This window comes from Mytilus californianus, unplaced genomic scaffold (genome assembly GCF_021869535.1).
Source record: "Mytilus californianus isolate M0D057914Y unplaced genomic scaffold, xbMytCali1.0.p SCAF_5, whole genome shotgun sequence".
Classification (NCBI taxonomy): Eukaryota; Metazoa; Mollusca; class Bivalvia; order Mytilida; family Mytilidae; genus Mytilus; species Mytilus californianus.
The window spans coordinates 109,165,160-109,190,860 of record NW_026262701.1 but is presented as its reverse complement, the minus strand read 5'-3'; the positions used below and the strand labels follow the sequence as shown (position 1 = coordinate 109,190,860).

The 25,701-nt window shown below is 33.4% G+C and overlaps 2 protein-coding genes across 2 annotated transcripts in view; both read right to left on the bottom strand.

The window, feature by feature from the left end:
• Positions 1–4,093, bottom strand: part of LOC127700551 (uncharacterized) — a 33,228-nt gene extending 29,135 nt beyond the window's left edge. Inside the window, exons 1-2 of the mRNA XM_052204092.1 lie at positions 4,018–4,093; positions 55–778 (exon numbers count right to left, since the gene is read on the bottom strand). Coding sequence (XP_052060052.1) covers positions 55–760 — 706 coding nt within the window. The 5' untranslated portion in view covers positions 761–778; positions 4,018–4,093. The remainder of the gene's footprint in view (positions 1–54; positions 779–4,017) is intronic.
• A 17,417-nt stretch (positions 4,094–21,510) lies between these two features.
• LOC127700545 (40S ribosomal protein S19-like) lies at positions 21,511–25,326 on the bottom strand. Its single transcript, XM_052204091.1, has 4 exons — positions 25,194–25,326; positions 24,200–24,300; positions 22,734–22,802; positions 21,511–21,758 (listed from the first exon to the last, which is right to left on the bottom strand). The coding sequence occupies exons 1-4, from the start codon at positions 25,259–25,261 to the stop codon at positions 21,547–21,549; spliced, it is 450 nt and encodes a 149-aa protein (XP_052060051.1). The 5' UTR covers positions 25,262–25,326; the 3' UTR covers positions 21,511–21,546.
• Positions 25,327–25,701: the final 375 nt, after the last annotated feature.

The window sequence follows — 25,701 nt, the reverse complement described above, 5'->3', positions numbered from 1 at the left end:
TCACCCGTGCCAAATCCAAATATAACATCCAATAAAACAACACTAATTACTTACCCGTGCCAAATCCAAAGATAACATCCAATATTCCATCACTATTAACATCCACTAATCTAAACGAGGATTCTGTATTAAGTTTAGATAGACCAACAGTCCACACGTCTTCAACTTTAATGTTATTACACCCTACCAAATTATATCTTAAACTATCTGTTTTAGATGTCTTTATGTTTAAGTTCTCACTCTTTATATCGTTTGTATCATTAAAATAAAAGACAAGTAACGTGATCATACATCCAATGGATGCAATCAAACAGAAACAACAGATCACAGGCTTGATATTTTTCCTATTCCTACAGGTACAATTGTCGCAATGATATTTAGCATATTTCTTTAGTTTGGGTCTATTACGGGGATACATTAAAGGTTTAGAGTAATTATCAATATGTATCCCTCCATTTATAAACACTTCGTCTTCTTCGTCTGTATAATACTCGTCGTCGGTTTCATTACCAGTTCCCCCGGATGACGCTCGAAATCGGCCATTGCACTGACTGTCTGATGAGCTCCGGAGGTTTCTGTGAGAATGATTTTCTGTTGCAAGAGGTATATTTCCGTCAAGAGTGAAATCAGACGAAACGAGAAGTTCCCTGTCGATGTGACTGTCGACAGGAACAAGCAACGATCCATTAGTTTGTGTATAACCATTTCTACTCTTTGTGCCTCTCTTGAATAAAACTTCCGTTTCCAAGTTCAATGCCATTCTAGCACTCTATTTCATCTGAAAGGAAGAGAATAATATTATGAAGCAGATTTGAAAATTGAAGGACATGGCTATTTCTTGCAACAACAAAAAAATATTTTAAAAACGTGTCTCGCCTGCGATTGCTGCTGTCAGTGTAAAAGTGCAATCTTGGCTGTAAAAAGTAAATCCATTTATTATTAAAACACAGATTTTTATGTTTTTTCATACGCATTTTTCTTGATCTTGAGGATTAGCATCTGTCCAAGTTTCATAACCATCCATGAAGGTTTACAAATTTATCATGTAAAAATAACTTAATCTTTAATCCCAGACTGTCTGTAAATGTTAACAAGCAGTCTATCAGTAAAATACTGAAAAATGTCAAAAATATTTTCAAACTTTTGCTTTACCTCTTAATCATAAAAAAACTGCCAAAGTTTCATAAAATTCGATGAATGTTTAACAAAGTTGTTGATGACTGAAAAACCTTAACCTTAGACTGCATCTGAGTGTTAACTGTAAAAAAACTAAGTCAATTTATCAGTAAAATAAAATATTTTCAAAATTTTGCTCATGATACTATCTTTTTGTCATAAAAAAGCTTCTGTCCAAATTTCATCAAATTCCATGCAAGTTTGACAAAGTTACTGATGTCTAAAAAGACCTTTAACCACAGACTGAAACTAAATGCTGGAACGGCCGATGACGACTGAATGTAGGATCGGGCACGACAAAAACACCACAAATATTTGTCTATTTCAGTGATTCCATGAAAGGATATCTTCAAACTTTATCGTTTGTTATTTTAATCATGACAAGCCTCTCTGCATGTTGAAGGTCAGTAAGATTACGCATTAAAAGACTATATTCTAATGACTATTACATGTACAAATGCCAGTGATTTGAAAGAGATTTACAGTTCTTTTAAAAGATTCAAAGAAATCCTAGGTCCGGGCAGTTTAATTTTTAAAATTATAAAATAGTTTCTTGCTTCTTTAACCAGTTATCTGACCTCAGTTAGATCTACATTTACTATATAAGTAAACATAAGAAAAATGAAGAAACAATTAGAAAGCATATTGTCTTTGGTACATAAACACTTAGAATAATTCAATATTAAAAAAATGTAAGTGCTTAAAACGGAAGTAATATCACCTTCCGTCTGCATTGTTACAAAAAATTATTTCAAACGGACTAGTTTTAACTTTGATGTGTTCATACAGAAAAAAAAGAGTTAAATATTTGATAGCCGTGTATTGAAACTAAAAGTGTAGGCCATGTGACTATATATAAAATGAATTGCAGCATTAATATTCATGCTCTGCGGAAATGGCCCTATCAATCATTCTTTGTGTTGTTGTTCGGTGACAAAGAAAATACAAATCCAGGCTACCGTTGGAGTTAACTGTTCTCTATGTAGCTTAATCAGAGTTTTACGACCTGTAATAACTTTATATATTGATCGTGTGGATGTCGTGACGCTGCCCACGCCGGTCCGTAAGTCACTCGTTACCAGCTTTTGTTTCTCATTACGGTATATTACAGGTTGCAATGTAAAACAACTTTCAAAGCATCACATGGCTTTAGTTCGAAGAGCGCGATATCAATTAAAAAATAATAGGAATAAAAGGAGTTCTGGGGTGTACGTCAACCCGACAAAAAAAGAAAGACATCAGAAAGACAACATAAAGGCTTAAAAAAACGAAATAGACCAATCTAATTAAGATATAAAATCTATCGTAACTTGCGTCTAAGTCGTATGAGTATCAGAGATCTATATTTTAACTTGATTGGAAATAGACAGGCATTATACTTATCTTTTAAATTTATTTTTTAGCAAATCCGTTTTTCAAAATCACCAATATTCATAAAACGTTAGCTGTAACGTTGTTGCACCTACGATGCTTGTTTGACTATGAGTAATACTTTATGAGGTACGTTCACAGTCAAAAGGTATGAAAAAAACCAACAGTAACAGTTTAATGGTCTGATACCCTTGAGGACCAATAATCCATTAGCAGTTGTATAGACTCTGGAGCACCTGAGATCACCCCCGGTTTTTGGTGGGGTTAGAGTTGCTCGGTCTTTAGTTTTTCTATGTTGTGTTGTGAACATTTGTTTGCTTGTTTGTCTATTTTTTTTCAGCCATGGCGTTGTCAGTTTATTTTCGACTTATGAGTTTGAATGTCCCTTTGGTATCTTTCGCTAACCTTCTAAAACGTTCCAATTTTCCTGCGTTCGGTAGGGTGGGGAGAGTTCTAAAGCCAAAGATGCATATATACAAGTAGACCTATACATAACCGGAACGGGCAAATCAATACAATATACTGATAAACTTGTTAGTAGAGAGAGGTGTCATCTTTATTACTGGTTTTGTTTACAAATACAAAACGTACGAAATATGACATATTATCGTTGTGAATTATGGTCATTGCCAAAAGATTATTAATTAACCTCTGTGTGGATGATTCCCTTGGGGACATACAGTCCATTCCGAGTTGTAGTAGAAATAGTAAAACGTGCTGATATTTCACCGTTGGGCAATTTTGGATTTACAGAACGCTTAGAACCAAAAGTTTTTTTAAAGGTTATTAATACCTTAGTGCGTACAACTATATCAAAATAAAATGTGTCATTGTTTTACTTTTTTAACGCTTTCTTGGTTTTACCTTCGTTAGGAACGCTCATAACCAAAAATAGAAATAAACTGATTAAAATTAACTTGGGGCTATATTAGCAACAAACTCAAAGTAAAATTCAAATTAAGGCAGCCAAGAATATAAATAAAATCACCCAGTCCTACTTAGGTCTTTACATTATTCCATATATTGAACCTGACATGCTTTCATCAGATTTTGATGCTAAATTTTCTGTATATATATATATATATATATATGTGTGTGTGTGTGTGTGTACGTTCTACATCTTTACGGTTTGTTTTTTTTTTTCATCATGAAACAATGAACAGGAATTCTATATTCCCAGCACATTAACAGAAGCATGGCAACTTCAAAATCGTTTGGAATGTTGTATTTCAAAATCCGTTGATTCTAAACAATGTTTTAGATCACTATTCTTCCAATTATCTAAAATCGATTGTTCATTTTCTCATTAACCAATATTCCATGTAATATTTCAATTAACTCTATTCCTTCGGATTATTTGTTTGGTTTTATTTATAAATATATAAATCTATTTATTTTTTTTTAATCTGTTTTCAATACCTCTGAAAAAACATAAGATTATGATACAAAAGATGTATTACATACACTTACCCCTATTGTATCTAATCTCCTTGTCCTTATAATGTTGTTCCAGTACACAAGTTCGTGTTATATTTACTCTGTTACATGCCGGGATCGATTATCATAAATCGATGAGGACACTGCAATATTTACCGTTTCGTCTCATCAGGAATTCTCCATTTATCAACAATATTTTATTTCAAAAGAATACTGAGAAGTTAGACGAAATCGATTTTCTTTCCGTGAATTCAGTTTCTATATTTATCATTTTATACTACTCAAAGAAAGTTTTGCAACACTTCCATTGAGACTATAGTGGTGGTCAAACTTAAAGGGCTCACATCTTTGTAGAAACTGCTAAAAAAAATATCTAAAATTAACAGCATTCCTGTTTTAAAGGATGTTGAATTGATTACAGAAGAAAACAAACAAAAATATGATAAAAATTTGGGGGCTGGGGAGTGCCCCTCACAGTTTTTTTTAGTTTTTTTATTATTATTATTTAATTTGTTGTGCGATGGAAATGTTAGTTTCTGTTTATATGTAATCAGTTATGCCATCAGATTCACCACTTCCTCAATCGTGTGCGTTGTATGAATTTTTTAATTAGAACCCTTCACTTAAAGTTTGAGAACAGTACGTTTAGCTGTCTGCAATTTCACCATCATAACTGCAGTACTTTTGAATACACAAATAGTTGAGGATTAAGAAAACACAAACTAAAGATAAATTTATTTTACTTTTTTTCAGTCAGAACTTGTGTTGCTAAACTGTTTTTACCAGAATATATACTAATACTTTTTTAAGATGGTGCGTGAAAAGAAACAAGTAAAACAGTATTATAGAGATACAAAAACAACTGTGTTGAATGTAATATAACACAGGACAGCATCCAATTAGTCACAAGAGTGCACACGCTAAAATGTCTCGCTTCTATACTGACCATTGATTTTATGTTGATAGTCCTACATATAAAGTTTTACTACAAGTATCACATTAACATTTATGATCCAAGAAAATGAGGTCAAGGTCAGATAAACCAAGCCGGAAATACATGTACACCTTTAATACACCTTAAAATCATTCCATGCATCAAATATAGTTGACCTATTGCTTAAAGTATCTATGGAAAAAAGTTAACCAGGAAAACTGAACATTGACCAATCAACCATGAAAATGAGGTGAAGGTCAGATGATACCTGCCAGACAGACATATACACCTCACAATCATTCCATACACCAAATATAGTTGACCTATTGCTTAAAGTTTAAGAAAAACAGACCAAAAACACCAAAACTTAACATAAGCAATGAACCATGAAAATGAGGTCAAGGTAAAAAAAAACCTGGCAGACTGACACGAACATCATCAAATATTTCCATACACCAAATATAGTTGACCTACTGCATACAGTATTGGAAAAACAGACCAAAACACAAAAACTTAACATTTAGCAATGAACCGTGAAAATGAGGTCAAGGTCAAATAAAACCTGCCAGACTGACATGTACATCGTTAAATATTTCCATACACCAAATATAGTTGACCTACTGCATACAGTATTAGAAAAACAGACCAAAACACAAAAACTTAACATTGAGCAATGAACCGTGAAAATGAGGTCAAGGTCAAATAAAACCTGCCAGACTGACATGTGCATCGTAAAATATTTCCATACATCAAATATAGTTGACCTACTGCATACAGTATTAGAAAAACAGACCAAAACACAAAAACTTAACATTGAGCACTGAACCGTGAAAATGAGGTCAAGGTCAAATAAAACCTGCCAGACTGACATGAACATCGTAAAATATTTCCATACACGAAATACAGTTGACCTATTGCATACAGTATAGAAAAACAGACCAAAACACAAAAACTAAACTATGACCACTGAACCATGAAAATGAGGTCAAGGTCAGATGACACCTGCCAGTTGGACATGTACACCTTACAATCATTACATACACCAAATATAGTAGACCTATTGCTTATAGTAGCTCAGATATGGACTTGACCACGAAAACTTAACCTTGTTCACTGATCCATGAAATGATGTCGAGGTCAAGTGAAAACTGTCTGACAGGTATGAGGACCTTGCAAGGTACGCACATACCAAATATAGTTATCCTATTACTCATAATAAGAGAGAAATTAACATTAAAACAAATTCTTAACTTTTTTCAAGTAGTCACTGAACCATGAAAATGAGGTCAAGGACAATGGACATATGACAGACGGAAACTTCTTATCATAAGGCATCTATATACAAAGTATGAAGCATCCGGGTCTTCTACCTTCTGAAATATTAAGTTTTTAAGAAGTTAGTTAACGCCGCCGCCGCCGGATCACTATCCCTATTTCGAGCTTTCTGCGACAAAAGTCGCAGGCTCGACAAAAAAGGACTTCATATGAAAGAATATGTAGGATTGAAATATTGGTAAAATAAAGAGAAAATTTTGTACAAAAAAAAGGGAACTTTAATTTCTAAAGATTTAAAAAGGATGAGAAATGTTGAGCGAAAGGATAGAAAAGTCGAACGAAAAATCAAAGAAGGAGTAAGCTTATATATATTCATCAAAAGGATAGACAATGTTATTAATCTCCTATACGTAAGTTCTTTATTGATAAATGCTCTGTAATAATGGTCGAATAAAGATAGAGTTAACTATCGTAGCATCATGAAAATAGTTACACTGAGCTAGGAATATCCAACTTTCCAATTTGTAAGCACAAGAAGATGCTCGTAAATTCAGATTCAATTTCATTGCAAATCAAAATGAAATAATGGAAAAGGTGGAAAACATCTAAAAAAAAAAGTAATTTTGAACTATTAAAGGGATAAACGATTACACAGATATAATGAAACTTTTGTTCAACGAAAATTACAGTTTAGATACAAATGGGTCATACATGTAAGAGTTCGTAAATATAAAGCTGGGAAACGAGTTTATTACAATGTGGGTCTGGATTTAGCCTCACATAAATTCTCAATAAAAGATGTGGGTATACGTCAATAAGACAGCTCACAAACAACAAATACAAAACAAAAAAACTCTATAAAGGTCAACATCCGGTCTTCAATAACAGACAAAAATTAATGTCAATGGAATGTGTCAAGCTCTTAATCGCCCATAGTCGAAATTGTCAATAAATTTATTCTTTTACTTAGGGGTTAGGGTTCATTTATAGTTATGGTTGGGTTAGGGAATGTCCTTGGTTATGGTTAGGGCTTGTTTTGGGGTTATGTATGGGTTGATATAAGGTTTATGGTAAGGGATAGATAAGTATAGCTCTATATGCTTTGGGACCCCTGAAGTAAAAGAACGCCAATGATAGAATACTTATCCATAAAACTTTCATAACATACCAAAATATCCAGAATTCATCATACTCTTCGTTTCCGTGACATCGTCAACTGCATCAGTTACATTTGCCAAAGAATCTGTGGCCAATGAGAATCAATTTGAGTTAGATACAGTATCAGGGGTAGATAACTCATAAACAGACGTTGTTTTCGCGACGTTGCTAATGATAGGGATCTCCATTTCGCGGTCAATTCACTTACGTCATGACATCTAACTAGTGCTTCTTTTATTGTGTGCTGGCAAGAAATTGTCTATGGTTTTCTACTACAGTACTAATACTTGAATGATTTTACAATTATTTTTATTGCTTAGGTAATAGGCTTCTTTCCCTTCCTTCTTAGGCTCTGTATAAGTTTGACTCTAATCAAGGAAGGATAATAAAGTTACCCAGAAACAATTTGTTTCAGACACAAGGACGGGCGAACTAAGCGATTACTATGTGCCTGACGATTTCGGATAATTGACTTATTTGTATATCTTTTCTTGCTGATCATATTTTCTATCTAATGTGTCTACTAAAGTTTTCAAGATAAAAGGCAAAAAATGCAATAAAATTGGTAAAATTCACAATTTAAGGGCATTTACTCTTATGAGAAATCATGTGACCGTTTTGATGTAAAAAGACAATAGGTAGATCTCAACATTTTGCCCTATCTAAAGTGGTTTTCAAGATCATAGACACACCTAACAATTTACTCTACGTTATAACTTTAGCTATGTCGGCTACGATGGTTGGCAGCCGGGATCATAGGACAAAAATTTTAAAACTGGATACCCAATGATGATTGCAGCAAAGTTTGGTTAAATTTGTTTCAGAAATTTCATAGAAGATTTTTGTAAAAGTTAACGGTCAATGACGGACACCAAGTAATGATAATAGCTCACGTGGACCTTTGGGCCAGGTGAGCTAAAAACAAAGTCAGCTATCTACATTTTTAAGTATATCAATAGCTTATATTGGGTTTCACATTGGACCCATATTCTATACTCGAATTACCGTCCAAATTTCATTTCACAAATGTTGACCTACAATTCGTCTTTTCACACAGAAGTAAATTCAACTTCATCAATCGTAGAAAGTCGAAAGAGTAAACCACATTTTAATTGTTAATTTTGTAGGTTCATTTTTGTTCAAACGGTTGTAGTTATTTCTGTTTTTAACCTAAGGTGAGTTTGCCCATTATGATGGGTTGTTTTGTCATATTCATGTGGGTGCACTGTTGTCAAGACCTTCATGTTGGTATATTTTTTTTTCATTCAGATAAGTTGTGGTGTCCTATTGCCTAGAAATTTTAATGTTTTTATTTGTCAAATATTACATTTATCAGTTACTTAGTGTTGTTGTTTGAATGTTTTAGTGGGTTTTAGTCATATCATTTCGTCTAAAGAAATACGTAACTTTACAGTACATTCCGGAAATAACATATTTCCATGGAATCTAAAGCTTAATAATCATAAGGGCGGATAAACTCCTGCCATATATCCCCTCCCCCAGAAATCAAGAGAATCCATACACAATAATCAATTCTCCATGATTTGCAAGATTTTTATCTCACATTACTAAATCACAATTTTCTTTGGTTCCTATCCAAAGACCAGTTTGGCTAACAACAAGGAATGTAAACTAGAGACTCTTAAAGAGCCTGTGTCGCTCACCTAGGTCTATGTACATATTCAACAAAGGACACTCTCATCGTAGACGAGAATAAAACGCATGACAAAAATCTCTTTAATGTTGATATTGTTATGCTGATCGTTTTGTCTGTTTAGTTTCTCTCTATCTTCTTTAGTTTTTGCTCAAAACACAAAATAGGGTAAAAAAAAATCGTCATTTAAGGGCAATCACTCCAATAAAGAGTGGTAGTCTACTGTACCATACTATATCTGCAAAACTGACTTCTTTGTAGATCTTGCCTTGCTGATCATTTTTGTTATTCAAAGTTTCCATTTATCTATTACAATTTTGAACATATAAGGCAAAACGCAAAAAATTGGTAAAAATTTACATCCAATAAGGAGTCGTTGGACAATTTCCTCCATATTGTCTTTAATTGTAGATCTTGTCTTCTGATCATTTTTGCTTATTAAAGTTTCTATCTATCTATTATAATTTTTAAGAGATAAGGCAAAAACGCAAAAAATTGTTAAAAAAACGTCATCAAAGGGCAATAAATCTAATAAGGAGTCGACTGACGATTTTGATCATGTTAACTTATTTGTAGATTTTGTCTTGCTGATAATTTTTGAAATATAAAGTTTCTCTGTATCTATTTTAGTTTTTAAGATAACAGGCAACTAGACAAACTAGAGGCTCTAAAGAGCCTGTGTCGCTCACCTTGGTCTATGTGCATATTAAACAAAGGACACAGATGGATTCATGACAAAATTGTGTTTTGGTGATGGTGATGTGTTTGTAGATCTTACTTTACTGAACATTCTTACTGCTTACAATTATCTCTATCTATAATGAACTTGGCCCAGTAGTTGCAGTGGAAAATATTTTGTAAAAATTTACAAAAATTTACAAAATTTATGAAAATTGTAAAAAGTTGACTATAAAGGGCAATAACTCCTTAAGGGGTTAATTGACAATTTTGGTCATGTTAACTTATTTGTAGATCTTACTTTGCTGTACATTATTGCTGTTTACAGTTTATCTCTATCTATAATAATATTCAAGATAATAACCAAAAGCTGCCAATTTTTTTTAAAATTACCAATTCAGGGGCAGCAACCCAACAAAGTGTTGCCTGATTGGTCATAAAATTTCAGGGCAGATAGATCTTGACCTAATGAACAATCCTTCAGATTTGCTCTAAATGCTTTGGTTTCAGAGATATGAGCCAAAAACTGCATTTTACCCTATGTACTATTTTTTAGCCATGTCGGCCATCATGGTTCGCGGGCGGGGTCATCGGACACATGTTTTAAACTAGATACCCTAATGATGATTGTGGACAAGTTTGGTTAAATTTGTCTTAGTAGTTTCAAAGGAGAAGATTTTTGTAAAAGATTACAAAAATTTACGAAAAATGGTTAAAAATTGACTATAAAGGGCAATAACTCCTTAAGGGGTCAACTGACCATTTTGGTCAAGTTGACTTATTTGTAGATCTTACTTTGCTGAACACTATTGCTGTTTACAGTTTATCTTTATCTATAATAATATTCAAGATAATAACCAAAAACGGCAAAATTTCCTTAAAATTACCAATTCAGGGGCAGCAACCCAACAACGGGTTGTCCGATTCATCTGAAAATTTCAGGGCAGATAGATCTTGACCTGATAAACAATTTTACCTCGTGTCAGATTTGCTCTAAATGCTTTGGTTTCAGAGATATAAGCCAAAATGTACATTTTACACCTATGTTCTATTTTTAGCCATGGCGGCCATCTTGGTTGGTTGGCCGGGTCAAAGGACACATTTTTTAAACTAGATACCCTAATAATGATTGTGGCCAAGTTTGGTAAAATCTTACAGAGGAGTAGATTTTTGTAAAAGTTTACGGACGACGGACGCCAAGTGATGAGAAAAGCTCACTTGGCCCTTTGGGCCAGGTGAGCTAAAAAGTGATGCCCCCGCACTCCACTCCTGAAGTAACTGTATTATAACAAAGTCAATGTAGGACTTTCTTTGAGGTATTATAGTGTCTGGAAGACACAAATGATGCCCCCGCAGATGCAAAGTGTTATTTTAAAATACACAAAGTTGAGCATGGGAGCAAATAGGTCTATGGTTCACTGTAAGAGGAGTTATCCGGAAACGCTATGCACCTCTTATGCAAGTATATACTCCAATAAAATGCTTCGCCGAGCGCAGCCTGATACGACCGCAGAGGTCGAACCCTGAACAGTTGGGGCAAGTTTGGACACAATATTCAAGCTTGATACTGTCTGAATTTGGATTGTGAAAACTGATCAAAATTTTGACATAATATAGATTTCTGACACAAAATAAATGTGGTCAAATATCTTAAAAATTTGAAATGGGACATTTAATTTACCTAGTATGGTCTGATATCCAAAATCTAACAACATGGTTAGATTCAGCATATAAAAAAACACCAAAAAATTTAATTTTAGTTGAAATCAAACAATGTTTAATTTTGGACCCTTCAAACCTTAATATGGACTAATTTGAAAACAGGGCCCAAAATAAAAAATCTAAATGCACAATAAGATTCAGCATATCATAGAGCCGCGATAATTCAGTTTTTGATGAAATCAAACAAAGTTTAATTTTAGACCCTTTGGACCTCAATGTAGACCAATTTAAAAATGGGGCCCAATATCCAAAATAGTAATACAAGGTTAGAACCCCCAAAAATTAAAGACTTTTAATTAATCCCATTGAAATTGGTTAAAAGATTTGTATTTATTTTCAATTGAAGATTTCTTGCTATTGCGCAATAATGTGCTATTGTACAATACTGTGCAATTGAAGATTTCTTGCTATTGCGCAATACTGTGCAATTGAAGATTTCTTGTTATTGCGCAATATTGTGCTATTGAAGATTTCTTGCTATTGCGCAATACTGTCCAATTGAAGATTTCTAGCTATTGCACAATACTGTGCTATTGTGCTATTGCGCAAAACTGTGCTGTTGCACAATACTTAGTTAATCTGTTATATATGATAATTTACACACCCTGTTTGGTGTGTTTCTCCTGCCATATCAGTATTTGTTGCTTGTATATATAAATCAGAAAAAATCAATGTAAAAATGGAAAATATTTATGAAAAAAAACCAAAACATTATGAAAAAAAAAATCCTCATAAAATTGTTTTTGGAATTTTGAAAAATCTTGAAGAAAAAAGTATGAATCCCCCCCCCCCCTTTTGGAGTAATAACCCCCAAACTCAATCATAGGCTTCCCTTTGTGATATGGAACCTTTTAGTACATTTTCAGAGAGATCCATACACTTAAACACAAGTTATTGTCTGAAAACTAGAAAAATGCTTGTTTTTTGCCCTTTTTGGGCCCCTAATTCCTACAAGTTTGGGGCAATTATCCCCAAACTCAATCCCAGCCTTCCCTTTGTGATATGGAACCTTGTGGTACAATGTCAGAGAGATCCACACACTTACACACAAGTTAGTGTCCGGAAACTACAAAAATTGTTGTTTTTTGCCCTTAATTCCTAAACTGTTGGCCCCATAACCCCTTAAATGAATCCCAACCTTCTACTTGTGGTATTAAACATTGTGGTACAATTTCAGAGCAATCAAAACACTTATACATAAGTTAATATCCTGAAACTAGAAAAATGCTTGTTTTTGGCCCCTTTTGGGCCCCTAATTCCTAAATGGTTGGGACCATCATCCCCAAAATCAATCCCAACCTTCCTTTTGTGGTATTGAACCTTCTTCATAGAGATCCATTCACTTAAACTAAATATATTGTCCGGAAACCAATGTGTCTTCGGACGACAACGCAGAAGACGACATCATACCATTATACGATCCCAAAAAAATTTTTGCGGTCGTATAAAAACTAGAAAAATGCTTGTTTGAATTGGTTATATGATATGAATTTATATTCAAATAAATGGGGAATGTGTCCATGGGACACAGATGATGCCCCCGCTCGCATGTAACGTAATAAAGGGATATAACTCAAGAACTGTAAAAGTGACACTACCCAAATTTGTACTTGATCTGAGTTTTGTGGTAATAAGCATTGTGCACAAGTTTCATAACATTTGGTTGAGGCAAACTAAAGTTAGAGAACAGAAACCAAAAATTCAGCAATTTTTCCATTTGTAAAGGGGCATAACTCTAGAACGGTAAAAGTGTCGCCACCCAAATTAAAACTTGACCTGTGTTTTGTGGTAATAAGCATTGTGTATAAGTTTCATAACATTTGGTTGAGGCAATCTAAAGTGAGAGAACGGAAACGAAAAATTCAACATTTTTTCCATTTGTAAAGGGGCATAACTCTAGAACGGTAAAAGTGACGCCACCCAAATTAAAACTTGATCAATGTTTTGTGGTAATAAGCATTGTGTATAAGTTTCATAACATTTGGTTGAGGCAAACTAAAGTTAGAGAACGGAAACCAATTTTTGGACGTACGTACATACGTACAGATGGACAAGGGTAAAACGTAATGCCCCCTCCGCTATTGCGGGGGCATAATGAAGATTACTTGCTGTTGTGCAATACACTGTGCTGTTGCGCAATACTTAGTAAATCTGTTTTCAGACTATATACAAAGAATTGGCAAAATAAATTGTTTCTTAATTCTTGAGGGGAAAAAAATTGACCCCCCCCCAATAAAAAATTTTTTTTTTAACCCCCCCCTCTAAAAAAAATAATGGAAAATTGATAATTTCTTAAATCTTCAGGAAAAAAAATTTATCCCCCCCCAAAAAAAAAAAAATTTGAAGAAATGTTCTTTTTGTAAAATGTGGTACAATTTAAGAGACATCTATACACTCTATACACTAAACACAAGTTATTGTCTGAAAACTAGATAAATGCTTGTTTTGGCCCCTAATTCTTGAACAGTTTGGGCAATTACCCCCAAAATGAATCCCAACCTTCTACTTGTGGTATTGAACCTTTTGTTTAAATTTCATAGAGATCCATACACTTAAACTATAGTTATTCGTCTCCTATAAGAAGTCCCCTAACAGTTTTGACGTAATTGGTAGAGCTCAACATACTGAACATTTCTGCCCTGTCAGATTTTCTCTATTTATTACGGTTTTCAAAATATTAGACAAAACTTGCATTTTACACCTATTTTCTTTTTATCGCCATGTCAGCCATTTTGGTTGGCAGGCAGGGTCATTGGACACATTTTTTAAAGAAGATACGGATGACTCTAATGATGATTGTGGCCAAGTTTGGTTAAATTTGGTCAAGTAGTTTAAGAGGTGAAGATTTTTGTATAAAAGTTAACGGACGACGACGACAGACGCCAAGTGATGAGAAAAGCTCACTTGGCCCATTGGGCCAGATGATCTTAAAAAGATGTGCTATGATTGCCAGTTATATACTGACTGAATGCATTGTATTTCCAAAAATGTTACACACCTTCAAGATGATTTAAACAAATGTGTGAGCTTTAGTTCAATCTAATTACCCTCCAATCTTGTGTAAGATATCATCAATATCAAAAGAGCAGCCATATTATATTGGATTGTTGGATTGTGTCTTTAATATCCCATTATTACACAATATTAACTAATATATACCAGCACAAAAACTACAAGAAAGGCTGAAAACAAGTTAAACATTTAAGTGAAGTTTTCAATGTCCAATGTTCATAAATAGGTCAAAAGAAGATTAACCAGAAGGAAATTCACAAATAAAATAAATGGAGAATGTTACCATGGGACACATATGATGCCCCGCTTGCATACAACGTTATAAAGGGGCATAACTTGAGAACGGTAAAAGTGACGCCATCCAAATTCGAACTTGATCTGTATTTTGTGTTAATAAGCATTGTGTAAATGTTTCACAACATTTGGTTGGGGCAAACTAAAGTTGGAGAACGGAAACCAATTTTGGGACATGCGTACAAACAGACAAGGGTAACACTTAATGCCCCCTCCTGTGACCGCGGGGTTCATGCCCAGATCACACTATCACATATGGGTCAAGACCCTAATTTGGCATATATTTTTATATAATTTCACATTATAATGAAAATGTGTACCAAGTTTAAGTTAATATGACCACAACTTAAGGGCATACGATACAGTTACATGGACGGTAATGATGTTGCTGATGTAAAAAGTTATTTTCGCGACGTCTAACTGTGAGGTATTAGGAAAAGATGCATTTTTCAACTAATTTTATTCATTAGCTTGGAAACGAGTACATTGAACCATCTTTTCTAAAATGACGTTGGTTTGATTTTGTTTGAAGATTATTTGTACCATTTTTTATGAAAAAATCAGATTATTATTTAAATTAGATAAATATACAACAAAAAATGCAATTTTTTTTCTAAAATCATGAAACTTTAATTAATCTAATTATTTCCAAAGCATTGTTATACAAACTAGAGCTTACTTATGTCAAGATTTTCCAAATGTTTTTGCAAAAAATTGCTCGCGTTTATCTTTTGAAATGTTAGGCTTTTACCCGAAGGATAGAAATGTCCAAGAAACCGATATTTTGAGTAAATGTCTAAAATTCCGACCCCATTCATCTCTAAAAGTAGCACATGAAGATATGTGTTTTATTACATATCTAAATTGACTACATGTAGGTAATAAAATGCTCCGCTGGGCGCAGCTTGATACGACCGCAGAGGTCGAACCATGAACAGTTGGGGCAAGTATGGACACAACATTCAAGCTTGATACAGCACTGAATTTGGATTGTGATTAAATATTTGACACGGCATAGGTTTCTGACACAGAATGAATGTGGTCTAAGAACTTAAAAAAATTTAATTTACCTATTCAAACCATATCATTATTATTTGCTTTTATATATAAATCAGAAATAACCAATTTAAAATGGAAAATTTTAAAGAAAAAAAAGGAACCCCCCCCCCCAATTTTTTGAACCCCCTTATGATTCATCACCCCCTAACTCAATCCCAGCCTTCCCTTTGTGGAATGGTACCTTGCAGTACAATTTCAGAGAGATCCATAAACTTGAACACAAGTCATTGTCTGGAAACTAGAAAAATGCTTGTTTTTGGCCCCAAATTCCTAATATTTAGGGCAATTACCCCCAAACTCAATCCAGCTTTCCCTTTGTGATATGGAACCTTGTAGTACAATTTCATAAAGATCCATACACTTACACACAAGTTATTGTCCTGAAACTAGAAAAATGCTTGTTTTTTGTCCCTTTTTGGCCCCTAATTCCTAAAATTTTGGGGAAATTACCTCTAAAATCAATCCCAGCTTTCTCTTTGTGGTATGGTACCTTGCAGTACAATTTCAGAGAGATCCATACACTTACACACAAGTTATTGTCATGAAACTAGAAAAAATGCTTGTTTTTGCCACTTTTTTGGCCCCCAATTCCTACAATTTTCAGGCAATTACCCCCCAAAATCAATCCCAGCATTCCCTTTGTGATATGGAACCTTGTAGTACATTTTCATAAAGATCCATACACTTACACACAAGTAATTGTCTGGAAACTAGAAAAATGCTTATTTTTAGCCCCTTTTTGGCCCCTTATTCTTAAACGTTATGGGCAATTGCTCCCAAACTCAATTCCAGCTTTCCCTTTGTGATATGGAACCTTGTAGTACAATTTCATAAAGATCCATACACTTACACACAAGTTATTGTCATGAAACTAGAAAAATGCTTGTTTTTGCCCCTTTTTTGGCCCCTAATTCCTTAAAATTTCAGGCAATTACCCCCAAAATCAATCCCAGCATTCCCTTTGAGATATGGAACCTTGTGGTAGAATGTCAGAGAGATCCATACACTAACACACAAGTTATGTCTGGAAGTTACAAAAATGCTTATTTTTGGCCCCTAATTCCTTAACTGTTGATACCATAACCCCCAAAATCAATCCGAACCTTCCTTTTGAGGTATTGAACCTTATGGTAAAATTTCATAGAGATCTATTCACTTAAACTAAAGTTAGAGTGCGAAAACCTATGTGTCTTCGGACGACGACGTCGACGATGCTAACGTCATACCAATATACGACCACAAATTTTTTTTTTGCGGTCGTATAAAAATTGCTTGTATGCAAATTTTCATAAAAGAAATCACTGTGTGATCAAAACTGTATCGTATGCCCTTAATGGTCAATACCTTAAACCAAAAACTTTTAACTAGATATGTGACAGACAATTGGAGGCAGAGACTGGAACATAATGCCCCCTTACTATCATAGATGAGACATAAATATCAACTAGTTATTATGCAATAACTGCTAAACAAATGAAAAATCTGTTATTCTAATGCAATTTTCAAAGTAAAATTACTTCAGAGGTAGACCACCTTGAACAGTATAATACAGACTCCGTACAATGTATATATATTTAACTTATCATTTCACAATTATATACTGAAAATTTCATTTTTACAAAATCCATGAAAAAACTACCAGTTTGCCTGTTTACCCTCAACTCAATATTTCAAGTATTGGTGGTCATATCTGCTGATCAGCTGGATCTCCAGATTTTTTTTAATCTAAGACACCCTATAGATGATTTGGAACAAGTTGAAATCGATCGAAATAGGGGTTGGAAATATTTTTGTAAAACTTCAGACAACATATGACAAGAGAAGACATTAGCTTTCACTGGCACTTTTGACAAGCTTCACTACACTTAGTAAGCATTGTCATAGTTCAATGACATTGTCAAAACAAAACAAAAATACACTTACCAGAAGCCAAAAGGATTGAAATAAGGCCTATAAAGTATACCCATGATTTTGCAGAAAGAACATGGAAACAATGTCTATAGTAGCAGACAAAGACCGACTCCATCTGATTAAATTACAGATCCTGTGTCCAACCTTTGCTAACAAGGATCTGACAACACAGTTCTACTTACTGTTCTGGCAATTATTACATCAGCAAATGAATTTTCTGCCTCCAATTATTTGAAGGTGCATATCATTACGACAATAAAATGCTTCGCTGGGGCGCAGCTTGATACGACCGCAGAGGTCGAACCCTGAACAGTTGGGGCAAGTATGGACACAACATTCAAGCTTGATACAGCTCTGAATTTGGATTGTTATTAAATATTTGACACAGCATAGGTTTCTGACACAGAAAGAATGTGGTCTAAGAACTTCAATTTTTTTAATTTACCTATTATGGTCCAATATCCAAAATCAAAATACATGGTTAGATTCAGCATATCAAAGAACCCCATATACTGTAGATTCATTTTTATTCGTGGTATACAAATTTTCGTGGGTTTCGTGGGTAACAGCGAACCACGAATTTAAGAATTCAACGAAGAATAATCCCGAGAAATGTGCATGGAGTCGGATGTTTATTTCCGGTTATGTTATGCAGGTTCTAGTATAGTGTTGACTAGCGATAAACATTATAACATAACACATGTTTTTATTGAAAGAAGATACAAGTATTTTGATTAAATCAATAATAAATATATCGAATATCATTGATAATTTACTTTTTAAAATTGATTAAAACTGTTCATGGAAAATAACTGCAAGTTGTTAATTATCGTGTCAAAGTTTGGTTTACTTGTGATTAAAAATCAATAGGATTAAGTACGGGGATATTGCCTGTAGGTAATATTGTTTATGACAGGAACATTTATTTTCACACATTTTACTTATATGACTGTTATATCGTGATTAAGGAAATGAGCTTTCAATCATAGTGTTCGAATGCCATATAAAATTCCGGCAAGAATTTATAAATGTCAACAAAAAAAACCAAATTATTAGTTGTCTCTGTCCATTATTGTAATATAAGTTTTCAATGAACACTTTAACATAGAATGACCAAGCGAGGATTTTGACAATTCCAACCTTTTTCAATGAATTCCTTCTTTTTTGTTTGTTTTATTATTAATCAAACCAAGGAGGTTATATGATCTAAATAAAAAAGAAATCAACGAATTACGTATCTTGATTTTTTTTTTGTAATCAGCGATCCACGAATTTACGTATACCACGAAACGTCTTTTTTTCTCTATCCACGAAAATTGATACCCACGAAAATAAATGAATCCACAGTATTCATTTTTTGTTAAAATCAAACAAAGTTTAATTTTGGACCCCAACTTGGACAAACTTGAAAACTGGGCCCATAATCAAAAATCTAAACACATGTTTAGATTCAGCATATCAAAGAACCCCAAGAATTCAATTTTTGCTAAAATCAAACTAAGTTTAATTTTGGACCCTTTGGACCTTAATGTAGACCAATTTAAAAAACGGGACTTAAAATTAAAAATCTAAATATACGGTTAGATTTGGAATATCAAAGAACCCCAATAATTCAATTTTTGATGAAATCAAACAAAGTTTAATTTTGGACCCTTTTGACCTCAATATGAACCAATTTGATAGCGGGGCCCACAAATAAAAAATCTAAACACATGTTTAGATTCAGCATATCAAAGAACCCCAAGAATTCAATTTTTGTTAAAATCAAACAAAGTTTAAATACTGGACCCTATCTTGGACCAACTTGAAAACGGGGCCCATAATCAAAAATCTAAACACATGTTTAGATTCAGCATATCAAAGAACCCCAAGAATTCAATTTTTGTTAAAATCAAAATAAGTTTAATTTTGGACCCTTTGGACCTTAATGTAGACCAATTTAAAAAACAAAACCCAAAATTAAAAATCTAAATACACGGTTAGATTTGGCATATCAAAGAACCCCAATAATTCAATTTTAGATGAAATCAAACAAAGTTTAATTTTGGACCCTTTTGACCTCAATATGAACCAATTTGATAACGGGGTCCACAAATAAAAGATATAAATACATGGTTAGATTCAGCATATCAAAGAACCCCATATATTCAATTTTTGTTGAAATCAAACAAAGTTTAATTTTGGACCCCAATTTGGACCAACTTGAAAACTGGGCCAAAAATCAAAAATCTAAATACATGTTTAGATTCAGCATATCAAAGAACCTCATATATTCAATTTTTGCTAAAATCAAAGAAAGTTTAATTTTGGACCCTTTGGACCTTAATGTAGACCAATTTGAAAACTGGACCCAAAATTAAAAATCTAAATACACTGTTAGATTCGGCATAACAAATAAATAAATGTGATCAAAGATTTTACAAATCTAATGTGCCATACTGTGCAATTAAAGATTTCTTCTTGAAATTTTTCAATATTTGAAATTTGAAAAAAAAATAATATTTGAAGAATAATTCTTTTTAATTTCTGAAATCTGAAATGAGAAAAAATTGACCCCCCACAATTTCTTTTTATCCCCCCCCCTTTTTCCCCCAAAAAATTCTTTCCCTCAAGATATGGTCATAATCTCAATTCAAATTTCCAATGGAGTTGGCAACCATAATTACCCATTTAAATTTACCATAGTGCTAACTTAATCTATTTTATAATAGAATTAAAAATATAGTGTCAAATCTTTCATATGGATTTTTTTGGAAAAAAAAAGATGCAACATTTGCAGATATTTTTACTGGTCTTCCTTTATAAATATGCATTTTTTTAAACATAATTTAAAAGCAGTGTAAGGGAAGTAACCAAAACGTTGTATTTGGATTACCTCCCTTACACTGTTTTAAATTATCTTTATTGTTCATTAACCATTACTTTATACATAATTTAAAAGCAGTGTAAGGGAGATAATTTCAATGATGTATTTGATTTATCTCCCTTACACTGCTTTAAATTATGTTTTGTACTAAAGTATTTGTCCATTAACCAGGACAACCTTGTTTTTCCCCCTTTTTTGCCCCTAATTCCTAAACGGTTTGAGCCATAACCCCCCAAAGCAAATCCTAACCATCCCTTTGTGGTATGGAAACTTGTAGTATAATTTCAGAGAGATCCATACACCGTTCCACAGTTATTGTCTGGAAACTAGAAAATGCTTATTTTTGGCCCCTTTTTGGCCCCTAATTCCTTAACTGTTGGTACCATAACCCCCAAAATCAATCCCAACCTTCCTTTTGTGGTATTTAACCTTATGGTCAAATTTCAAAAAGATCCATTCATTTAAACTAAAGTTAGAGTGCGAAAACCAATGTGTCTTCGGACGACGACGACGACGCCAACGTCATACCAATATACGACCACAAAATTTTTTTGCGGTCGTATAAAAACCAGAGGATATTCCAAACAAAAAGTAGACAGAACCTCTTCCGAGCATGATCAAAGAATCAGTCAGATTGAAGACAACTTGGATGACACCCCCATACTATCATTACACCATAAAAATTTTAGTTATATATATAACCATCTAAGGTTAGAATCTTAATCAATGCCATGATTTGACTGTGTCAAGAATTGAACAACTATAGATAAGTTTCTATACAGAAACCAAGACATATGACGAGCTAATTAGTGACGAGTCAAACCAACTGTATTGTGGTCATATTCTTCTTGGCTAACTCCATTATATTCTGGTATGACGGGGAGTGATGTATATATAAAATCCCTAACATGTTATAATCATAGAGCAGATTAATTATTTCTGCAATTAAAAGAAAACAGGATATCACTTCTCAGTCCTTTATTTTACATTTAACTGTTTTTACAACAGCTTTGAAATTTTGGATTGCTTTTCTTTCACTTGGGCTGCAATTCTGTCCAAATCTTTTCTGCCTTGAGCAGTAAGCTTTCTACCAGAGTTATTGGCATCCTTTTCCACAAGTTTCAGTGATTCGAGTGACTGTAGAATTTTACGGGAAACACTGGTGGAACTTCTGCAAAAATGGCTGGGAGCTGTACCGTTCCTTTTTCTTCCTATAAACAAAATAAAATGTTTTTCAATCTGTAAATAATTCACATCTTAAGATGCCAATGATTGTATCAGCTGTAAACACTAAACTATAGTATTCTACAGTCCTAATAAGTGAAAAGGAAAAAATAAATGGGGAATGTATGCCCCCACTTGCATATAACATTATAAAGGGACATAACTCAAGAACAGTAAAAGTGACACCACCCAAATTCGTATTTGATCTGAGTTTTGTGGTAATAAGCATTGTGTACAAGTTTCATAACATTTGGTTATGGCAAACTTAAGTTAGAGAACAGAAACGAAAAACAAATTTTCCATTTGTAAAGGGGTATAACTCTTAGACTCTAGAAAGGTAAAAGTAATGCCACCCAAATTCAAACTTGATCTGTGTTTTGTGGTAATTAGCATTGTGTATAAGTTTCCTAACATTTGGTTGAGGCAAACTAAAGTTAGAGAAACCAGTTTTGGGACTTTGGGACGTATGGACGTCTGTACTGAAGGACAAGGGTAAAACTTAATGCCCCCTCCCCTACGGCGGGGCATAAAAACACCCACTTGTTGAATTACATTTGTGCTATCAATTTTTCAAGATGTTTCCTCTGTCAGCAATTATGAAGTCTTGGTGTTTATTCATTTATGTATTGTATAAACAATTTGTTTTTTCATGGACCTACGACTATTTTGAGTAGGCTTCACAAGTCTGACACAACTGAAAAGTTTGTAAGTGGTAGATTCTTAATATCTTTAATGCACTTCTCATGTTCTAAATGAAAACACATCCGTTGTTAATTTGCTTTTTTTTTCATAAGCAAACAAGATCAAAAATGTACAATTCTTATGTACATATAATATTTAATGAAACCCAATTCTTTATGACCTAAAAGGCAGGAGATTCAGTTGCCATGGAATCATACATCAATACTGGAGATTGCCGTAGAAAACTCCATTGTGTAGCTGATAAATATCAGTTAACTTACCTCCATAGATTTTGGTGAAGTTGGCTACACCACATGGAGACCTAATGTACAAATGTCTGCAGATTGAAGCTGAAAAAGAAAACATACCATTAAACAATAGACAATATAACACATAAGGTTTCAATGGTTATATTTTTAGACCAAAAAAATGTGTTTTGGCTATTTCAATATAACTTCTAAGCTCACAGTATATATTTTGTAAGCACCCATGTCAAACGGATCCCAAAGTAATGTGCAAAGATGAAAAAAAGTCTGAGGTTAAAGACACAATATACTAGGTTTGTTGTTCCTTGTTATTGCATACTTATTGTATGTTCTAGGGTGATTTGTGAAAATTACGAAAATATTAGCATTAAAGTCTTGTCCTTGGTCACTATGACACTTTCAACTGTTTAAGGTGGGTGTCTTTTGCCATCTTGGATTATAAAATAGGATACAATAGGTCTAAATTTTCAGCCAAGTCAGCAAATGCAATAAATCAATGTGAATTTTAATTCAAATGAACACATTTTTTGTGATTTTACTTACATTTACTAATCTTTGTACAAAGGTAGATTATTTTTGCTTGATTTTAATTGAAGGAAAATCTATTGGAATTTCGATATTCCCATTGTTGTCATACTTTCCTGATTTAACACAACTTTTTGATACTGATACCACAACCAGCGAAAAAAAATATATCGAAACTTAGTCTCTTGGGAATGAAGCTTTCTCAAAGTGTAAAAAAAAAATATTCTAAGCATACAATTTAACAACTAATTCAATCTGTTACAACTACAAAGATGAAAACAAAAAGTCGTCATTTTAATTTCTATCCTCTTTTGTTAAAAGTACCATTTTTGATGTATACAACATAACAAAGCATACAGTGAAATATTCCAATGATATAGTATCTGTCATAAGAAGACTAATATCCCCTCTTTTTGTGTGAAATGGATGTTCCTATTTAGTTGAACTGATATCGATTAAATAACAAAATGCATCTTGTTTTCTTAATTTTGTCTCTGCTCTACCCTCTTTTTTGTGTGATACTGTATAATAATAAAATGAGAACAGTCTTCAAGCTTAGCCACAGGCCCAGCAGCCCAGGCTTGAAAAATTGCTTTTCGGGCCTGTAAAAGTCATCTCTACAGGCCAACAGAAACTAAAATTTTCCAATTTTAAAAGTTTATTGTGAAGACTGTCAGAATATCCATATTTCTGAACACCAAAATTAAACTGATAATAAATATATTTCTTGCAACTTGTCACTCCTTCTGTTCAATTTAAATTTTAACCTAAAGTCAACCATTTGAAATCAAGTATTTCTCAGGTAAAACAGCTTCCCACAGTCCTACCTGAACAGTTTTTGTTTCAATGCCTGATAGGTTAAACCATCTGTTTTTAAATTAAAACAGAGATTACAAATTACTAGAAAATAAGTCTTGAAAACAGTAAATGTAATTTGTGTGTTATGGTGTTGTTACCTGCACGAATAAAGTACCAGTCCTCATCGTAAGGTGCTAATTCTTTAAATCTGCCTAATTTGATGATGATAGCCCAATCTGGAACCTTCATCTTTCCAGATCTGTTGATAAATAAATTCATTAAAAAAGCTCGTCTTTACAGACAATTCAAAATATCAAGAAAACATTTGAATAAAACAAAAAGATGAGTGTTTCATTTCTCCATACCTTGTCCATTTCCAGTGACTACTTTTCCTAACTTTAATCCAACAAACACTTTGGTGTATGTTGCCAGAAAATATCAGATTAGAATATGACAAAGTTTTTTGTTTTTATTTGAAAATGATATAAAATTGTTAACAGAAGTCTCGGTCTTGATATATATGTCATTAATGTGTGTAGGACTTTGGCTAGTACTTGAAATTTCAACAATTGGCAAGTGAGCTTGTTAGAGAGTATCAACCTTTGAAAACTCATTCAGAAATTATGGCATCACCTAGCAAGTAAGTTTGTATATAATAAAATTGAGAATGGAAATGGGGAATGTGTAGAGACAACAACCCGACCAAAGAGCAGAAAACAGCCGAAGGCCACCAATGGGCCTTCAACACAGCGAGAAAATCCCGCACCCGGAGGTGGGCTTCAACATGTTAATGATTTTACAGAAAATTCATTTTGTTGGAGAATCATTTGGTTTCTTTTTCAACCTCCTTTATAACCTACAAGATAATGATTTAACTTTTACAGTTCTATATAAAAACATTTCAAAATCTAAATTAACTAACTGTCTTATTTATGAATGGGCAAATAAGTGTTATTTTCAAGACCCCAAAATAAAATAATTTCAAACTCATACATGTACTTCTAAACCCCAAGTTTGTACATTGCAAAAGGAAATATTGATATGTTAAAGCCCCGACTCATACAAGCATCAAAATTTAGGTGACAAAGCATACTTTTAGCAGGATTTATAGAGGACCTGTCTCCTGGAACCAAGTGAAGAATCAATACTTACTTCTTCAAGAAGGCAGCAAGTGCCTTTGTGTAATCATGTGGATCAACATCCTTGACTGAGATACCCATGTCTGAAAATTAAAACAAAATATTTATTTTGCATTTCATGTGTTACAGATCTAAAGAACTTTAAAACAAAAGAAAATAACATGGCATAGCCTTTTCCTAATTTAAATAGCATCTTAAACATGCCAACATGTCTTTGGCTGTAAAGAAAGTTGTCAGTATAGCTGAATACGCTACGATTGAATGTTCATTTAAATAATGTACCAGTACCATTAGCCAAGAATTACAATATCTTAATACACTGTGGTTGTCTACATATTGTTTCTGTATTTTACAAGATTGTATGGCAAATCATGACAGTATCAGCCTATTAGATTCTTTGTCCATTAAAGCTAGCAAAGAATTCCACCCAAACTGCCCTTACAGAGGCTGTTTAAGCTTGCTGTGAGATGAATAAGTTAGGTTATATTTAGCCCAGCAGGTACAGACAAGATTTTTGTAAA